Raw genomic sequence first — 17,883 nt, 5'->3', positions numbered from 1 at the left:
TAATCAAACAAAAACTTAATGCATTTCATTAACTATCAAATGTTTAGGGAAAAATCTCAAATTTATGGAAGATAGTCTAAGAATTGGCCGCCCTAGCAATAGTATGGGCAACCGAATTTGTTTGCCTCCTAACAAACTTAACCTCTAAGTTTATAAAAGATGACATAAAAATAACAATATCGTGAACAATTGAAAGAAACTCATAATTGCCTCTAAGCTTCATGTTAATAGCATCAACCAACACATTTGAATCACTTTCAAATTGAACTCGATCTAATCCTCTATGTTTAGCTTCTTTCATAGCTAACAGTAATGCTCATGTTTTTCCCTCTAAAGTTGAAATCACAGACTGCTGTCATTGCGTCATACCAGCCATGAACTAACCATTATCATCACGAAAACACAATCCCAACGAGGTTTTCCAAGAGCTAGTAACCCAGCCTGGATTTGGTTTTACCCACTGTAATAGACCTGGTTTTGTAGTCATACTCACATAGTTACGTTGTAGTTTATGAACTGTGTACCAATTATTCCAAGCATCAAATGCATGTCTTCCGATTTGGCTCGACATCTGGACATTGTCATTCCAAATTTTATAATTACGATTGTGCCAAATACTCCAGAGTAACATAACCACTCTTCCCACAGTATCACTATTCTCGTTGCTGCACAAAGCAAAAATATGATCCATAGCATCAGTTTGCTGGTACAAGTTATGTAAGACTGAAGAAAGACTAGTTGCACACCAACTGTCACGAGCTACTATACAGTTAAGGAACACGTGAAACTCATCCTCAATCTCCTTGTCACAAAACAATTATCTTATATTCTCTTTAATTTTATCAGTTAAAAACTCAGCATTAAAATTGTGGTTACTTCTGAATTTCTTATGATGTGTACTCTCAGATTATTTTTATAAGAACAAAATACATCAAAACATTAAAAAAAATTTATAAATCGAACAATCATAATTTGGGTGACTATCTTAACTTGTGTGCTTGCATAAATTTATGCATATAAATGATTTCTGTACCCGATGGCGCGTATTATCTTATATGGGTTACCTCTAGAATCGTTGTCACTATATAAACGTTTGCATTGTTAGTTCCTAATCACCATCTTTACTCAAAGTTCTCATATTTCTTTATCCTTCTTCAAGTCTTGTCCAAAATCAACTTTCAACTCAATCAGAATGGTAATGTATATTCATTTCAATTGCACCATTAAGTTTAATTATTTTTATTTTTTTATTACAATTTTTTTGTCTCTTAGGATATGATGTGTATATCCCTTGGTTGGAAAAATTGTTGGCAATCACCACATTTTTCACAGCATGTGAAATGCATTCCAACAAATCCAGTAAAGAGCGGACAACTTGTTCCACTGTTTATTGGACTTGTTGGAGTGCACTTCACATGCTGTGAAAAATGTGGTGATTGCCAACAATTTTTTCAACCAAGGGACGTATATTATATCTTTAGAGACAAAAAAAATGTAATAAGATAAATAAATAAAAAATAATAATTAAACTTAGCACTATGATTGAAATGGATATACATTACCATTATGATTGAGTTGAAAGTTGATTTTAGGTAAGACTTGAAGAAAGAGAAAGAAAAATGAGAACTTTGAGTAAAAATTGTAATTAAAAACCGACAAACCAAGAGTTTATATAGTGACAACAATTTCAGAGGTAGCACGCATAAGATACTAATGCGCCAACATGTACACATATCATATGTATGCAGAAATTTATGCAAGCAACAGGTTAGGTTAAGATAGTTAGACAAATTATGATTGTTCGGTTAAAATTAGATGATATGGATTTAAAGTTTAGAATATCATATGAAAAAAGAAAAAAAATTAATAATTTTTTTTGCTTTGATGTTTAGCAATGACGCTAAACAATATAAAATGCACAAAATAATAAATAAACAAATAGAAACTTACATAACTTATATCAATTTTGATATAATATGTGTTATACTTAAGTTTCATTATGTTGAGATACAGGTACTCCTCTGAATTAACAATACGATCCAACATACCTTTTAACGATTGCTTAACAAGAGCAATTAGTTATATGGTGGTTGGGAGAGATTAGCAAATAGTTATATGGTGGGTGGGAGAGATTACATATTTATAGCTATTAGAATAAAAGTGAAAAAAGATATATAAATGTTATTTCATAAAATTGGAAGTGGTCGTGACATGGTAGAGCAATGTAATTGGATGTAACTTGCTGACGTGTCTAAATGAAAGAATCTCATTAGTTAAGTGGATTAGGGTTAACCATAAACAAACCTAGACCATGTAAGATTTAATATGACGTGGTAGAACAATGTAATTGGATATATGTAACTTGCCGCCGTGCCTAAATGAAAGAATCTCATTGGTTAAGTGGATTAGGGTTAACCATAAACAAACCTAGACTATTTAAGATTTAACACGACACGGTAGAGCAATGTAATTGGATGTAACTTGCTGATGTGCCTAAATGAAAGAATCACATTGGTTAAGTGGATTAGGGTTAAGCTTAAACAAACCTAGACTATTTAAGATTTAATATGACGTGGTAGAGCAATGTAATTGGATGTAACTTGCTGACATTCCTAAATGAAAGAATCTCATTGGTTGAGTGGATTAGGGTTAACCACAAACAAACCTAGACTATTTAAGATTTAACATGACGTGTAGAGCAATGTAATTGGATGTAACCTGCCGACGTGCCTAAATGAAAGAATCTCATTTGTTAAGTGGATTAGGGTTAACCATAAACTATTTAAGATTTAATATGACGTGGTAGAGCAATGTAATTGGATGTAACTTGCCAACGTGCTAAATGAAAGAATCTCATTGGTTAAGTGGACTAGGGTTAACCATAAACAAACCTAGACCATTTAAGATTTAATATGACGTGGTAGAGCAATGTAATTGGATGTCACTTGCCGACGTGCCTAGATGAAAGAATCTCATTGGTTAAGTGGATTACGATTAACAATAAACAATTTAAGATTTAATATGACGTGGTGGAACAATGTAATTGGATGTAACTTGTTGACGTGCCTAAATGAAAGAATCTCTTTAGTTAAGTGGATTAGGGTTAACCATAAACAAACCTAGACTATTTAAGATTTAATATGACGTGGTAGAGCAATGTAATTGGATGTAACTTGTCGACGCGCCTAAATGAAAGAATCTCATTGGTTAAGTGGATTGGGGTTAACCATAAACAAACATATATACTATTTAAGATTTAATATGACGTGGTAGAGCAATGTAATTGGATGTAACTTGCCGACGTGCCTAAATGAAAGAATCTCATTCGTTAAGTGGATTGGGGTTAACCACAAACAAACCTATAGACTATTTAAGATTTAATATGACGTGGTAGAGCAATGTAATTGGATGTAACTTGCTGACGTGCCTAAATGAAAGAATCTCATTGGTTAAGTGGATTAGGGTTAACCATAAACTATTTAAGATTTAATATGACGTGGTAGAACAATGTAATTGGATGTAACTTGCTGACGTGCCTAAATGAAAGAATCTCATTGGTTAAGTGGATTAGGGTTAACCATAAACTATTTAAGATTTAATATGACGTGGTAGAACAATGTAATTGGATGTAACTTGCTGACGTGCCTAAATGAAAGAATCTCATTGGTTAAGTGGATCAGGGTTACTATTTAATATCTAATATACATATACATAAAATTAATGTTTTAAAAATGGGCAAATGCGTCGATTATGTTATTAAATCAGCGCTATCCAACCAAACTCGATAAGAACTCGTGACTCAGCATTTTTTAACACTGTTTGGGTCAAATGTTCGGTCTTTTAATTGTGATTTCTTTTGACCAAATTGATTGCGATTTTAATATATTTCAAAATGGAAAGCGTGTTTTTTTAATACTAACCGTGTCAATGTTTGACCGTTTAATTATAATTTTATATATTTAAAAATTAAAAACGACTGGTCGGGGTTGGAACACGTGAAACCATCGCACATAGAGCTGTCAAAATGGATGAACTTATGCGTAATTTATAATAAAAAAAATTAATCAGTGTAATTTATAATTAGTGCACATTTATAAAGATAAAAGACCTTAGTGGAAAAAAAGAAAGATAAATGGCAAACTTGAAAGGAAAAATAAAAGATAAATGATCAATCTATTACAAATAAATATAAGATAAAAAAACCTATAATATAATTTTAGCCTTAAATTATTAATCTCTGCAGTTAGACACAAATGGTAGTTTCGATTTAAAAAGAAAAATTCAAAGGAAAAAAAAAGAAAGAAATAAGTAGATTAAGCAAAGTAACGTTCAAACGTGCTGACGACCCAATCCCCACACAACCCTAATCCGTCAAAAGCGCGCGCGCATACTTATACAGTTATTATTTCACAATATAAAACCCTCCCAATCTTAAAACCCTAAAACTTTTCACTTTTCACTCTTCTTCTTCTTTTTCCCTCAACTCACAGAAACCCGTCACATAACCCTAACTATGAAGCTCCCACAGAAATCCAAAGCGACGGAACAACCCTCGGTTTCGAAGCGGAGAGGTCGCCCGCGTAAACAGCGAAGAAAACGCAATGAAACAGTAACGGATGAATCCAATATTTCTAAGCCAATTGCATTGATTGGCCGTTATGTTTCGAAAAAGTTATCGAAAAATGCTGTTTGCATTGGTAAAGTGATTAGTTACAAGATTGGAATTTATAGAGTGGAATTTGAAGGAGGTATCTGTGAAGAGTTAAATAGTTCTGAAATTAGGAAGATTATGTTGGAGGACTTTGATTTGGATCATGATTTGATTCGACGAAAAAATGAATTGGATGAATCGTTGATGAGGAAGATAGTCGATGAATCGGATAAGAATCCGAGCGAATTGAATGTGGATGAGGAAGAGAAGAATTCGAGCGAATTGAATGTGGATAAGGAAGAGGAAATGCTAGATACCGACGCTGATTTGAGTTCGGATGTTGAGACAGCGGTTGAGTTGCCGCCGCAGTTAGAATTGCCACCGGAATTGATGCTACCGCCTTCTTCAGGAACTATTGGTGTTCCTGAGAGTTCTGTTTATGATTTGTTTTCAGTTTACACATTTCTGCGATCGTTTAGTACAAGATTATTTTTGAGTCCGTTTAGTTTGGATGAATTTGTCGGCGCCCTTAACTGTGAAGTTTCGAATACCTTGATTGACGCAGTACATAATGCTTTGATGCGGGCTTTGAGACGCCATTTGGAAAATCTTTCAGCTGAGGGCTCAAAGATAGCATCAAGATGTCTAAGGTGATTTCTTTCTTCATATTTGATTTGATTTTTTTCGTCTCTAGAACAATTTTTATGCTGTGAAACTATGTTGTGCTTTACACATGTTTACTGTTTTGTGTACATCCAGTCTCTAAATTGAATCCAATGTGATAAATTATTATTTTAAAATTGAAATCGATAGAGATTAACAGTGGAAACCCGGTATAACATAATAACATAGGACAAAATTTACCTACAATGCTACATTACTATAGGTGCTGTAGGCTGTAGCTTCAGATTCTGAAGGAGGGTTATGACTTATGAGTAGTTCATACAGAGCAAAGGCTCTGGTTTTAACTGCCCCCGGCTAGTGGGCAATGGGATTGGTGTCCATCCGATTAGTCGGTCCTTAGGCCTTGCTGATACGAGTCTTAAAAGTTATTGTCACTTTTAGAGGAAAACAACACCTTATAATGTGCCTTGCTGCTGTTCCACTGGTTGAAGTATTTGTCATCTAGAATCCGAAGACACTGGAGGCATGATATGTGTATTTTTTGTGAGACTTGACGATTGTTGTTGAGGAATTTGAAAGCAGCTGAATGTGCTGTTTATAACCACCGACTAGTTTTTACATCAAGTCATTTACATAATTGCTGCATTTTTTTAACATTTCTCAATTTGTGCTGGTGTTATTCTTTTTATGAGATATTTATTATTTATATTAAAAAAGATATCAATTTGAACATGTATTATTCCAGGTACAGTGAATGGAGCTTGCTTGATACATTGACTTGGCCTGTTTTCTTAGTTCAATATTTAGCAGTTAATGGATGGACTAAGGGGTCTGAGTGGAAAGGATTTTATGACGAGATTTTTCACGGCGAGTATTATTCATTGCCTGCAACTAGGAAGTTAAAAATATTACAAATTCTCTGTGATGATGTTTTGGAGTCTGAGGAACTAAGAGCCGAGATCAACATGCGTGAAGAATCAGAGGCCGGGAAGAATTATGATGCTGAGGATATTCCTCATGCGGAAAAGGGACCGAAAAGAGTCCATCGACGATGTGCCAACACTGCTGATTGCCAGGATGAAGAATCTATGAAGTTTGTTTCAAAATTAGATGATGTGAACTTACCTGGCAATTCTGAGGACGAGGTTGATAGAAATGGAGATGAATGTCGCCTCTGTGGCATGGATGGGACCTTGCTTTGTTGTGATGGATGTCCTGCTGTTTATCATTCAAGGTGTATCGGTGTGATGAAGATGTATATATCAGATGGGGAATGGCATTGTCCGGAATGCAAAATAAATACAATTGGGCCAACAATTGCACGGGGGGGAACATCTCTTAGGGGGGCTGAAATGTTTGGAAATGATTTGTACGGGCAGTCTTTCATCGGTACTTGCGACCACTTACTGGTGTATGTTCAAAATCTGCTGTGTATCTTTAACTCCTTCATTTGTTATGCCAGATAAATGTGCCTTACTTTGAAGTTAATGAAATTCAAAGTGCAGTTATATTTTCTTCCCATAGACTTAAATTTGCGCTTTGGTTTTGTTCTCTTATACTTTTAACTTTTGGCCATTATTGTCGCTGTAGCTGCAGTGCTGTACTCATAATTTTGAGGTTTTAACGTATGATTATTTATGATTGCAGGCTCAGTGGCAACAATGGGGAAGTTTGTCGTAAATACTACAATCAGAATGACATTCCTGAAGTTATCCGAGTGCTTTGTGCTTCCATTCAACATAGACCTGTATACTCTGGTATTTGCATGGCGATGTTACAATATTGGAATATTTCAGAAAGCTTCCAACACCTTTGTGTTCCAAATGGAACACATATAAACTCAGAAAATTCAAAGATAGATGAAAAAATCTCTGCTACATTACTTCCTCATGTGGTTGAAAATGACCATAAAGGTGTTAGTTTAGGGAAAGCAGAATATGGTTTAACATCTGTGAATGGAGTCTGTAGTGATAATATGGCCCCATCTCTTGCACTGGTTACCAGTAGTCCCATTTGTGAAACCAATGGCAATACTAACAAGTCATCTGCCGCTATTCCTGACAAGAGCACCTTGGTAAGCAATCAATTTATAAATTGTGGGCAAACTAAAGGTGACTTAGGTCCTGGAAAGTCTAATGATTTTGTGTATAGGGGCTATTCCTATAAACAACAAGCATATGTTAATACTTATATGCATGGCGACTTTGCTGCATCTGCAGCTGCTAGTTTGGCTATTCTTTCTTCAGACGATTCTAGACCAGAGGGTCACGTGTCTGACTTGAGGAAAGCTGCATCTGAAAACACTAACCTGTTAGCAAAAGCATTTTCACTAACAGCTTCACGCTTCTTTTGGCCAAGTTCTGACAAGAAGCTTGCGGAGGTTATAAGAGAGAGGTGTGGCTGGTGCCTTTCTTGTAAAGCCCTTGTTTCAAGCAAGAAAGGATGTATGTTAAATCATGCTGCTATATGTGCTACCAAAAGCGCCATGAAAATCCTTTCTGGTCTTGCTCCTGTAAGGAGTGGAGAAGGAATTAGCCCTACAATTGCAACCTATGTCATATATATGGAGGAAAGCTTATGTGGTTTAATAGATGGGCCCTTTCTTAGCGGAAACTATAGAAAGCAATGGCGTGAACAAGTGGAAAGGGCCACAACATTTAGTAACATCAAGCCCCTTTTACTTCATGTAAGTAATTACTTATTTTATTTTTTAAAATTAGGGATATTTATTAATTATTTAATGTGTAATTATATGTTTTTCTATGGGTAATAAATTTCCATTTTCAGCTTGAGGAGAACATTCGCACAATTGCTTTTTGTGGTGACTGGGTGAAGCTTGCAGATGAGTGGTTGGTTGAATCTCCTACAATCCAAAGTGCCACATCTACTCTTGGAACAACACAGGAACGTGCACCATGCGACAGATGTAGAAAATTACCTATCAAATATCCATTTGACACTTCCCCTGAAAACTTTGGCTGGTGGAATGGCAAATTTACCAAATCTGTATTTCAGAAAGCTGCATTGCCAAAATTTATGGTCAGAAAAGCAGCTCGTCAAGGTATTTCTTTAAGTACATGTTATACTATGTTTAACTGGAAATAAATTATTAGCTACTCCCTCCATTCGTTTTTATGTGACGCTTTTAAGAATTTCTTTGTTCTTTTTTATTTATTGTTTCAAAGTTCAAAGTAGCATTAATTATTGTTTTGTCAAATTTTATCCCTTACTATTTATTTGAACAGAGTGAGAAATATGTGAAGTGAGATAATAAATAGATAATGATAGGGAAATGACATAATTCTATCAAAAGTAATAATTTATTGATTTTATTGGTATGTGCAAACAACCCTAAAACGACAATTTAGAAGGAAATGATGTAGTAGCTTCGTTGATCAAATTTATGCACTGATAGAATTTTGCCCTTTGTTTGTGATAGTTTAAATTTGTTTGAGAGTAAAACCACTGATTGTTGTGTGGGCAACAGGTGGTTTGAGGAAAATTTTGGGTATTGTCTATCCTGAAGTCTCTGTAATTCCTAAAAGAAGCCGTCAGCTGTTTTGGAGAGCTGCCGTTGAGATGAGTAGGAATGCATCACAGCTCGCACTTCAGGTCCCCTTTTGATTATTATAAGATGTATCACAGTATATTGGTTCTGACAACTATAATTTGATGATATTGATATGATTATTTGCACAGGTCCGATATCTAGATTTTCATATCAGATGGATTGATCTGATTCAGCCGGAGTGTAACCTCCAGGATGGAAAAGGTCAAGATACTGAAATTTATGCTTTTAGAAACGCAACTATTCATGACAAAAAGTTTGCACAGGGCAAAACATCCTATGGTATAGATTTTGGGAGCCAAAAGCATATTCCTTCTCGGATAATGAAGAATGCTGAAACAATAGATGAAGGGCCAGATGGAAAGAAGTATTGGTTTTCTGAAACTTTCATTCCTTTATATTTGGTAAAAGACTATGAAGTAAGAAACAAAGAAGAGCCATCTCGTAAAGATAACTTGAATGTTGCATCTCGATGGCACAAAAGGCGGTTGAATGCTATCTGCAAGGACATATTTTTTTACCTCACTTGCAAGAGAGACAAAACAGACATGTTATCATGTTCTGTATGTAATCAGGGTGTTTTATTTAGGTAATTACCCTGACTTGGTTTATAGTTGTTCACATGATTCTATGGTATTCCTTTCTTTTCTTTTCTTTTAAAACCTATTCACTCTAAAACCTCTTTTTCTTTCTTTCTTTTTCTTCTCTCTTTTTTGGATTACAGGAATGCTCTCAAGTGTAGTGCATGTCAAGGTACCTCATGCATTATCCTTTCCCTTACTATAGTATTCTGTTGTGAAGTTTTTGGGAATTCTTGAAATGAAATATTTGATTTTTTTATAAAATGAATCATTCTTCGTAGAATAAAATTAATCATCTCATGCCTTTTTATCTTATTTGATTTTGTTTGTGTCTCTTTTTTTTTTTTGAAAGACTTTTTTTGTCTTCTTTTTTTTTTTTTTTTATCTTATTTGATTTTTGTTTGTGTCTTGGTTTAACATTTTGTAGCATATGGGTGTGTATATATTTGTCAGGTTATTGTCATGAGGGCTGTTCAATAAATTCAACATTCTCTACATATAAAGATGTTGAGTTCTTGATCACATGCAAACAATGTTATCATACCAGATTACTTGCTCAGAAAGAGACCAGTTACAAATCTTCAACCACTCCCTTACTGTTAAAAGGAAGAGAACATGGCTCTTCGACAATTTTGAAGAAACCAGAGCCTAAATGTGATGATCAAATACTGAGACCTACCAGGGTAAAGGATTGTTGTCCTGACATGAAAAAAGTTGCTTCCCAGACCCCTCTGGAAACCAAAAGCAGTAGCAGAAAATCCTCTTGGGGTATTATATGGAGAAAGAATAATAGTGAAGACACAGGCATCGATTTCAGGCTAAAAAACATAATTATGAAGCGACCCCGTTCAAGCTTGCCTCAATTAGAACCTGTTTGTCACTTATGCCATAAGCCATATAACTCTGATCTAATGTATATAGGCTGTGAAACATGTACCAGTAAGTTTTTTCTCTGGTTATAAGTGATAGCTAACACTTTTTAACTACTTAAAATTTATTATCCAATCTTTGTTTGTGGGCTTTACAGGGTGGTATCATGCTGAAGCTCTTGAACTTGAAGAGTCCAAAATATTTTCTATGCTGGGCTTCAAATGTTGCAGGTGTCGCAAGATAAAGTCACCTGTCTGTCCTTACTCTGATTCAATGTGCAAGGAGCAAGTTGTAGAGAAGTCACACTCACGGGGTTCTAAGAGAAAAAATTATGGAGCAGAGTCTTCTGGTTCTGGAACACTAGCTGACACAAGAGCAAGGGAGCCTGCTACTCCTATCTTTCCTATAGAAGATGTTTCTAAACAAGAGAACAGTCCTCTGCCGTTTTCTCTTTCAAATGTCGAACTGATTGCAGAACCCATGTCAGAGTTAGATGCAGGCATTGAGTATAACGTCGTCTCTGGGTCAGGGCTTCAGAAAATACCCGAGGAGGAAAGTAATGGCACTTTTGGGGGTGAAGTTCGGCATGCTGAAATTTCAACACGGGATGAAATGAATAATCTGCCAGCAGAGGTTTTACCACCTTTTGTAGAACTTGATTCTCTGTTCTCTGACTGCGATCTTCTGAATGACTCGGAAACTTTAGATAATGAATACATGGATTTTGAATCCGAAACTGATTTCTCCCTGTCTGAACTTCTGAACCTAGATAATAACAGTCAATTTGAGGAAGCTGATGTGCCCAGGGACTTATCAGGATTTGCAAAAGATTCTTGTACACTAGGCGTTCCCGAAGAACGTGCAACTACTAGTTTACAGAACAACCAGGAACCTACAATTTCATCACATCAAAATGTTCATAATTGTTCGCAATGTTCAAAAACAGAACCAGCCCCCGATCTCTCTTGTCTGATTTGTAAAATGTGGATTCACAGCAAGTGTTCACCCTGGATTGAATCACCATCTAGGCTTGGAGATTGGAGATGTGGTAATTGTAGGGAATGGCAATAACTGAATTAGTCAATATCGGCGGAATTATACCTCCTAGTTTCATCTCATCATATAATCCAGATGTCTCAATGAATGTGCATGGATTAGTGTTGAATTCATTGCAGTGGTCCTGCAGAGATTAATGGAATGCAAGGTGCTGAGATTTTTCTTGTCACAGATCATGGCGGCAACTTCCCCAGCGCCAGGGGTCCCAATTTTGATCGAGCGATTCTTCTATTATGATCGAGTGGTTCTTATATACTCAATATCGGCCGACTTATACTCCATAGTTTCATATCAATTTTTTCCCCCGACATTGCATGGTTTACATAAATTTGCTCGTCGGGAGATAAGCAGGATTTTAGGGTGCTTATCTGACAGTATTTATTTGCACAGATTAATAATGTGTACAATTTTTTGGTCGGTCAAAATTGATACTTTAACCTCTGATCCAACTCTTGGGTTTTTGGTTTGTACTGCCTGAGCCAAGCACATCCCTAAGTGCTTCAGGAACAAGAAATTCAGTACTTTTGTAGCATTTATTTTTTAAACAAAAATCATGTTCATAATTTGATAGTTTTCTTTATTATTTTCCTAAAATAAGACCATATATATATATATATATATATATTAGAGTTGAGGGTGTTTGGTATACTCAACAGGCAAACAATTGAATACGTTAAAAAAAAAAAAACATTTGTAAGATATTAAAATACACTTTTTTACCCAAATACCAAGATACAGTACGTAGTACTACATTCAATAATATAAGAGAAAATTTGTTTTTTTTTTTATATATATTAATAACTAATATACCTAGTTTATATTATAGGTCAGATATATTGATTGCTTAATGTATTAAAAAGTAAGTTATATTTCCAAAATCAACTACTTTCTTGGATCTAAATAATCAATTTGTTGGCTAACACGCGGCTCCTCATTGTATTTGCTAAGTAATCTAACTCCGAATACTATATTTGACCTTGTCGCAGTCAAATATAACTTAAACTTTTGATCAAAATTTTATAATAAGTTGAATCTATCCTTTTGCCATCACTTTCTCTTGTCAACTTCAACTGGCTTGAAAATTGGCTTTGAATGCTCCATCGTTCTTTTGATGCAAACTATTCATTTGATGTATTTTCCAATTATTTTGAGTGAGATTGAAATAAGCATGCAAGTTGTATCTAGCTTTGCAACATGAGCAAATACCTCAAAATAATCAAACAATTGATTATTGCTTGTAGCCTTTAGCCACCAACCTTGCAACATGAGCAAATACCTCACCACTGAATTTGTACTTTGGCTTGTACACCTACTTCACCCTTATTTGCTTTTTGTCTGCTGGTAAGTCTATTAGCTTTTATCCAATATTTATTACTTGAGTCTTCTTCAAAATTCATTTGTTCACAATCTTCAAATAAAATCAAAGTCGATAATTTCTTTATCAGATGAGTCATTATCGTTACCCAAAACACAATCATGCAGTCTGACTTGTAACCTCTGCTTTCTTTGTTGTTTGTAAGATGTTTCTGGCTTACCAGGTGTTGGATCTACATGCTCATTTTCTCTTCGTAATCATTTGAAGTCACTACGGACTTGTTGTGAATTCGAACCGAAAACCACACCAATAACCAATAGTAGAACTAATTATCTTTAGTGTGTGGGACAAATGAATTGAAGCAACCAAAACGAGCAATAATCAAACAAGCTAAAACTACCGAAAGCGATAAAGAACGCTATAAAATTGTTTACCCAGTTCGGTTAAAACCAACCTACTATGGGGAGAGAGAGTTATCCGTTCCACTATAAATAAAATACTTGATTACAATGTGATTCATGGAGTTACAAGATTTAGAGTTCTCCTAAATCTACCATTTTTCCGAATCTCTCCCTGTGACCAAGAGATTCAATCAATAAGTGTTTACAAAATGAAAGAATGAGTTCCCAACCCTAGAGATTACCCAAGAGAAACCCTCTTAACCCTAGCCTTCATGTTGGTGAAAAACCCCTTTTCAAAACCCTCATTTCCTCTCTCACCCGCTCCCTCCCGTTCCCTGGCGGCTGCAGAAAAGTGAACAGCAGTATATATACTGCAACTGGCGCCTCATGCGCCAAAACCTGCGCATCATGCGCAAAAGGCAGAGGCCAAGCCACAGTTCTGCGCCTCATGCGCCAGCACTGGCACACCATGCGCCAAGGCCAGCAGCTCCAGGCTCCCTGATCATTGTTTTTCATGCTTTTCAACATCCAATTCAAAGGCAAATCCAACAATCTCCACCTTGCCTTTAAATTGATGGTGGTGCCAACTTCCCACCAACCATCGTGCCACTCTACCTTGATTACACCACTCCTCTTCAGCCCCCGGAGTCTACCTCTCCATACTCCCGAAAAATGCTTGCCTCCAATTTGCCCTTAGATTTTTAGGACAATCCACAAGCTAAACCATACCCTCTTCAAACCCCGGATTGTAGCTTTCCGTACTCTTGAAGATATGCTTGCTTCCAACCAACATTGGAATTTTAGGTGGTTCCACAAGACGCAATATCAAACTCTCCTTGCATCAAACTACCTCCAGCAGTCCTACAAGTTGCCAAGTTTGATCATCATTGCTTCCACACAAGATCTCCATAGTCATACCACTTTGGTGTCCCTCAACCTCAAACCGAGTCTCCTCCATCAAAGCTCAAAACCGGTATATCCACTATGTCTTCCACCTTGTAACCGAGTATTCTTAGCACCGCCTCTCCAGTTGATGTCGAGTATTATTCCACCGCCTCTCCAGGCCGACCTTGTTCTTCACCATCACAATCTCCATTAGCTTTTTACCTCCGAGGCACCGGATAACAACACACCATGTTTTATCCATCATCCCAGACATTGAAATTGCTCTTACTCCCATCTTCACTTTCCACAATTCCCAATTGTTTCCGGAAAGTCCCTCGATAACTCATTTTGAACCCATGGTACTTAATTCGTTTAACCCTTTGCCCCACGGTGGGCGCCAATTGTTGTGAATTTGAATCGAAAACCACACCAATAACCAATAGTAGAACTAACTATCTTTAATGTGTGGGACAAATGAATTGAAACAACCAAAACAAAGGCAAATCCAACATGACCCTTTTTTTTTGTGACTTTGAGGACCAATTCCACATTCGTGCTTCATGAAATGTCACACCTCGATAGATAATCACCTTTGTATCATGCTTGTAGAGATTGTAGGCCTTTGAGTTTGAACTACAACCAATAAAGATAAATTTTTCACCTTTGTCAATTGTCATCTAAATTCTTTTTGAGTTGATCCGGTACATGGGCATATGTAAAACATCCAAAAACTTTGAGGTTTCGAATTGAAGGTCTTCTTTTGCTCCAAGCTTCTTCAAGAGTCTTTTATCTAAAGTTTTTCGTAGTAAGTGTAACGCCCGAGTCTGATGAGAGTGGGGAGTGGTTGTCGGTGCATGAGGCATGACAATTAGCGGCTCCTGGCAACTTCTAGGCAAAAAAAAATCACATCGGAATGAGAGGGATCCTGAGACCGTGCAAGTATGAGACTGCATGGTTGAAGGAAGACATATAAGAATTGTTTGGTACTACCTATATCAATAAGATGCATCTTCTTTTCAGTAGCTCATTCGATAAGAACTCCACAGTTAAGCGTGCTTAAGTTGAAGTAGTCTTTGGATGGGTGACCTTTTGGGAAGTTTCCCGGAAAGCGTGCGAGTGAGGACAAGATACGCTGAAAAGACCCGTGTTGGTTTGTAGGGTTAGTCGACAATGCGTAAAGTCTTATGGGATGTTACAATTGATATCAGAGCAGACCTCTCTCAGTACGATGTGGTTTGGGGATGAACCAAGCGGAAGTTGGTGGGCATGTAACGCCCGAGTCAGACTCGGGCGAGGAGTGGTTGTCAGTGCATGAAGCATGACAATTAGCGGCTCCTGGAAGCTTCTAGGCAAAAACGAATCACATCGGAATGAGAGGGATCCTGAGACAATCCGTAAAGTCTTCTGGGATGTTACGGTAAGCTCAAAATATAAACCACAGTTTCTGCCCAAAATTCTTTAGGTATTTGTTTGACTTGCGCATCTCACCATATCTATAATTATGTTGAGCTGTGTATCTTGTTAATTGCTGCACAATTCCATGTTGAGCAAACAAATTTGTACTAGCGATGTATTCTTGGCATATGCTTTTTGTTTTCAAGTTTATATATGGAATCTTCATTTTTCAGAAGAAGTATGCAAGTGATATTTTGAAGAAGTTTAAGATTAATCATTCAAACCAAATTTTCATATAATTAAAGAGAAGTTGAAGCTGACAAGAGAAAGTCATGACAAAAGGGTGAACTCAACTCATTATGAAAGTTCCATCGAAAGTTTAAGATATTTGATTCAATAAACATGTGACAACACAAATCGGAGACCATGCAAAAGTGACAAAATCTCAAAATGAATAATGCAAAACCTACCACTATCACCCAAGGTTTAAATTGCAGTTACGGTCGCGAATGTGGTTGTAGGTGTTGCAGTTGCGGCGTGAAATTATTTTTTATCCGCACAAACACAGAAAAAATACTATAATTATTGTAATTCCTTATATATCTTTTACTTATAGTTCTCTATAAATTTTAATTTATTTTTAAGACATTATATCATATTTATGAATAATATTAAATTTGACTCCAGTTGAACAAACATTAACATAAATATATCACAAATAGATAAATGCACTAAGCTGTAATTTTGACTTTGAAAAGCAACACCATGTTGTCTCCATATAAATATAGTAACCAAATATTTTAATAACTCAAGAGTATTAAGATTTTCCATCACAAAAAGTTAACTGAATACAAAGTTAAATTCTTTAAAATGTAACTTACATGATAATGAAGTGGAATGACGTGGAGGAGTATTATTTGTACTTTTCACTCTGACTATCATCTTGTGTAGCTCCTTGTCCAAAGACATAACCTAAAAATCAACCACTTGATTGTTGATAATAAGGATCTTGGTAATTCATTGTTATTGTTAGTAGTTGGAAGGAGCTTGATCACTTGGATATTGGTTATATGAGTTGAAATAAGGATATTGATAAATAGGTGGATAAGATTGTTGACTATTTTGAGAAGAATCACCAATCACATAAGTCACTAAAACTCTGAGCAATACTAGAGAGAAGAAGAAGAAGAAGAAGAAGAAGAAGAAGAAGAAGAAGAAGAAGAAGAAGAAGAAGAAGAAGAAGAAGAAGAAGAAGAAGAAGAAGAAGAAGAAGAAGAAGAAGAAGAAGAAGAAGAAGAAGAAGAAGAAGAAGAAGAAGAAGAAGAAGGAAGAAGAAGAAGAAGAAGAAGAAGAAGAAGAAGAAGAAGAAGAAGAAGAAGAAGAAGAAGAAAGAAGAAGAAGAAGAAGAAAGAAGAAGAAGAAGAAGAAGAAGAAGAAGAAGAAGAAGAAGAAGAAGAAGAAGAAGAAGAAGAAGAAGAAGAAGAAGAAGAAGAAGAAGAAGAAGAGAAGAAGAAGAAGAAGAAGAAGAATCTTCAAGTGAAACATTTTTGTTTCCTTTTACCTCTTCTTCTAGAATAGAACAGAACAACATGAATGAAAATTTAGTGTTTCATCTTTTTTTTTTTCTTTAAATGTTCAACTAGAGTGAAGGGAAGAGTAGTTAACATGCCTTGACAGAGAGCAGATCACACCGATGGAAAAGAGGAAAGGAAGAGACAATAAAAAATATTCAGAGAAAACAATAAAATGAAGTCACTACAACTCTTCGCAACACCAGCTCAATGATTTATAGGACAAAGATTCTAAAATGAATGGAATGGACATAAAAGAAAAATAAAAGTAAGTCTTTGAACTTTTGCCTAAGATTCTGATTTCTCTTAAAACGTTTTTTGTGTTTTTTTTTTTTAATGAAATTGAATTTGAGATTCTCTGATTTTTGTTTTACTCTTTTTCCTTGATTTGGGACATAAATGACTGTTGCGGTCAAAACGTCGTTGCATTGCAGTTACGTTGCGACATCATGTGTGATTTGAGTTCACACTACAATTGCGGTCTGATGGGGTTGCGCTGCCTACCGCATCCGTAATATTGCGGCCGCATCAGGTGATGCGGTCCGCAATTTAAAACCTTCTTGTCACCATAAAAACAATACAAAGAAACTACCATGGTGTGGTCACAAATGGGGGCTTCAAAACCTACTGATTCCAAGGAAGCACAGGCACTTCCATCAACATTGAAAGCCACAGGGCAACTCCAACCAAGAAATGGACTCACGCAAGGATGTCACAAGATCGTTTTGATATTCTCTTCTCCCACTAATATTAAAGTGAAATTCTATTATAATTTGTGATTTTTTTTTTATAGATAAATGAAAAGACAAAGCAATTAAAAACTCACATAAAGAAGAGCCAGATTCTAACTCCGGTCAAACGCACCTGATCTAACAATTACAACATTTTTGCCGATTGATTAAGAATTTGTAGACAATTTTTAAATATTTATGAAGGTATAAACCAATATATAAAATGTAAAATTTG

General features: G+C 35.8%; 1 protein-coding gene across 1 annotated transcript; it reads left to right on the top strand.

Moving 5' to 3' along the window:
* The first annotated feature begins 4,332 nt into the window (after positions 1–4,332).
* Positions 4,333–11,850, top strand: LOC123895476 (DDT domain-containing protein PTM-like). Its single transcript, XM_045945837.1, has 9 exons — positions 4,333–5,301; positions 6,021–6,686; positions 6,923–7,961; positions 8,063–8,336; positions 8,763–8,887; positions 8,975–9,432; positions 9,568–9,596; positions 9,878–10,363; positions 10,452–11,850. Exons 1-9 carry the CDS (start codon positions 4,514–4,516, stop codon positions 11,363–11,365), a joined length of 4,779 nt encoding a protein of 1,592 aa, XP_045801793.1. The 5' UTR covers positions 4,333–4,513; the 3' UTR covers positions 11,366–11,850.
* Positions 11,851–17,883: the final 6,033 nt, after the last annotated feature.

This window comes from Trifolium pratense, linkage group LG7, assembly GCF_020283565.1.
Source record: "Trifolium pratense cultivar HEN17-A07 linkage group LG7, ARS_RC_1.1, whole genome shotgun sequence".
In the NCBI taxonomy this organism is placed as follows: Eukaryota; Viridiplantae; Streptophyta; class Magnoliopsida; order Fabales; family Fabaceae; genus Trifolium; species Trifolium pratense.
Note: the sequence above shows the minus strand (reverse complement) of the source record. Positions and strands in the feature narration are given on the sequence as shown.

Bases quoted from the DNA above. Each gene is read 5' to 3' on its own strand.
- LOC123895476 (XM_045945837.1), top strand. From the start codon at position 4,514: ATGAAGCTCCCACAGAAATCCAAAGCGACGGAACAACCCTCGGTTTCG. The intron at 8,337-8,762 runs GTATTTCTTTAA...TGTGGGCAACAG, and splicing joins CAGAAAAGCAGCTCGTCAAG to GTGGTTTGAGGAAAATTTTG. The intron at 10,364-10,451 runs GTAAGTTTTTTC...TGGGCTTTACAG, and splicing joins AGGCTGTGAAACATGTACCA to GGTGGTATCATGCTGAAGCT.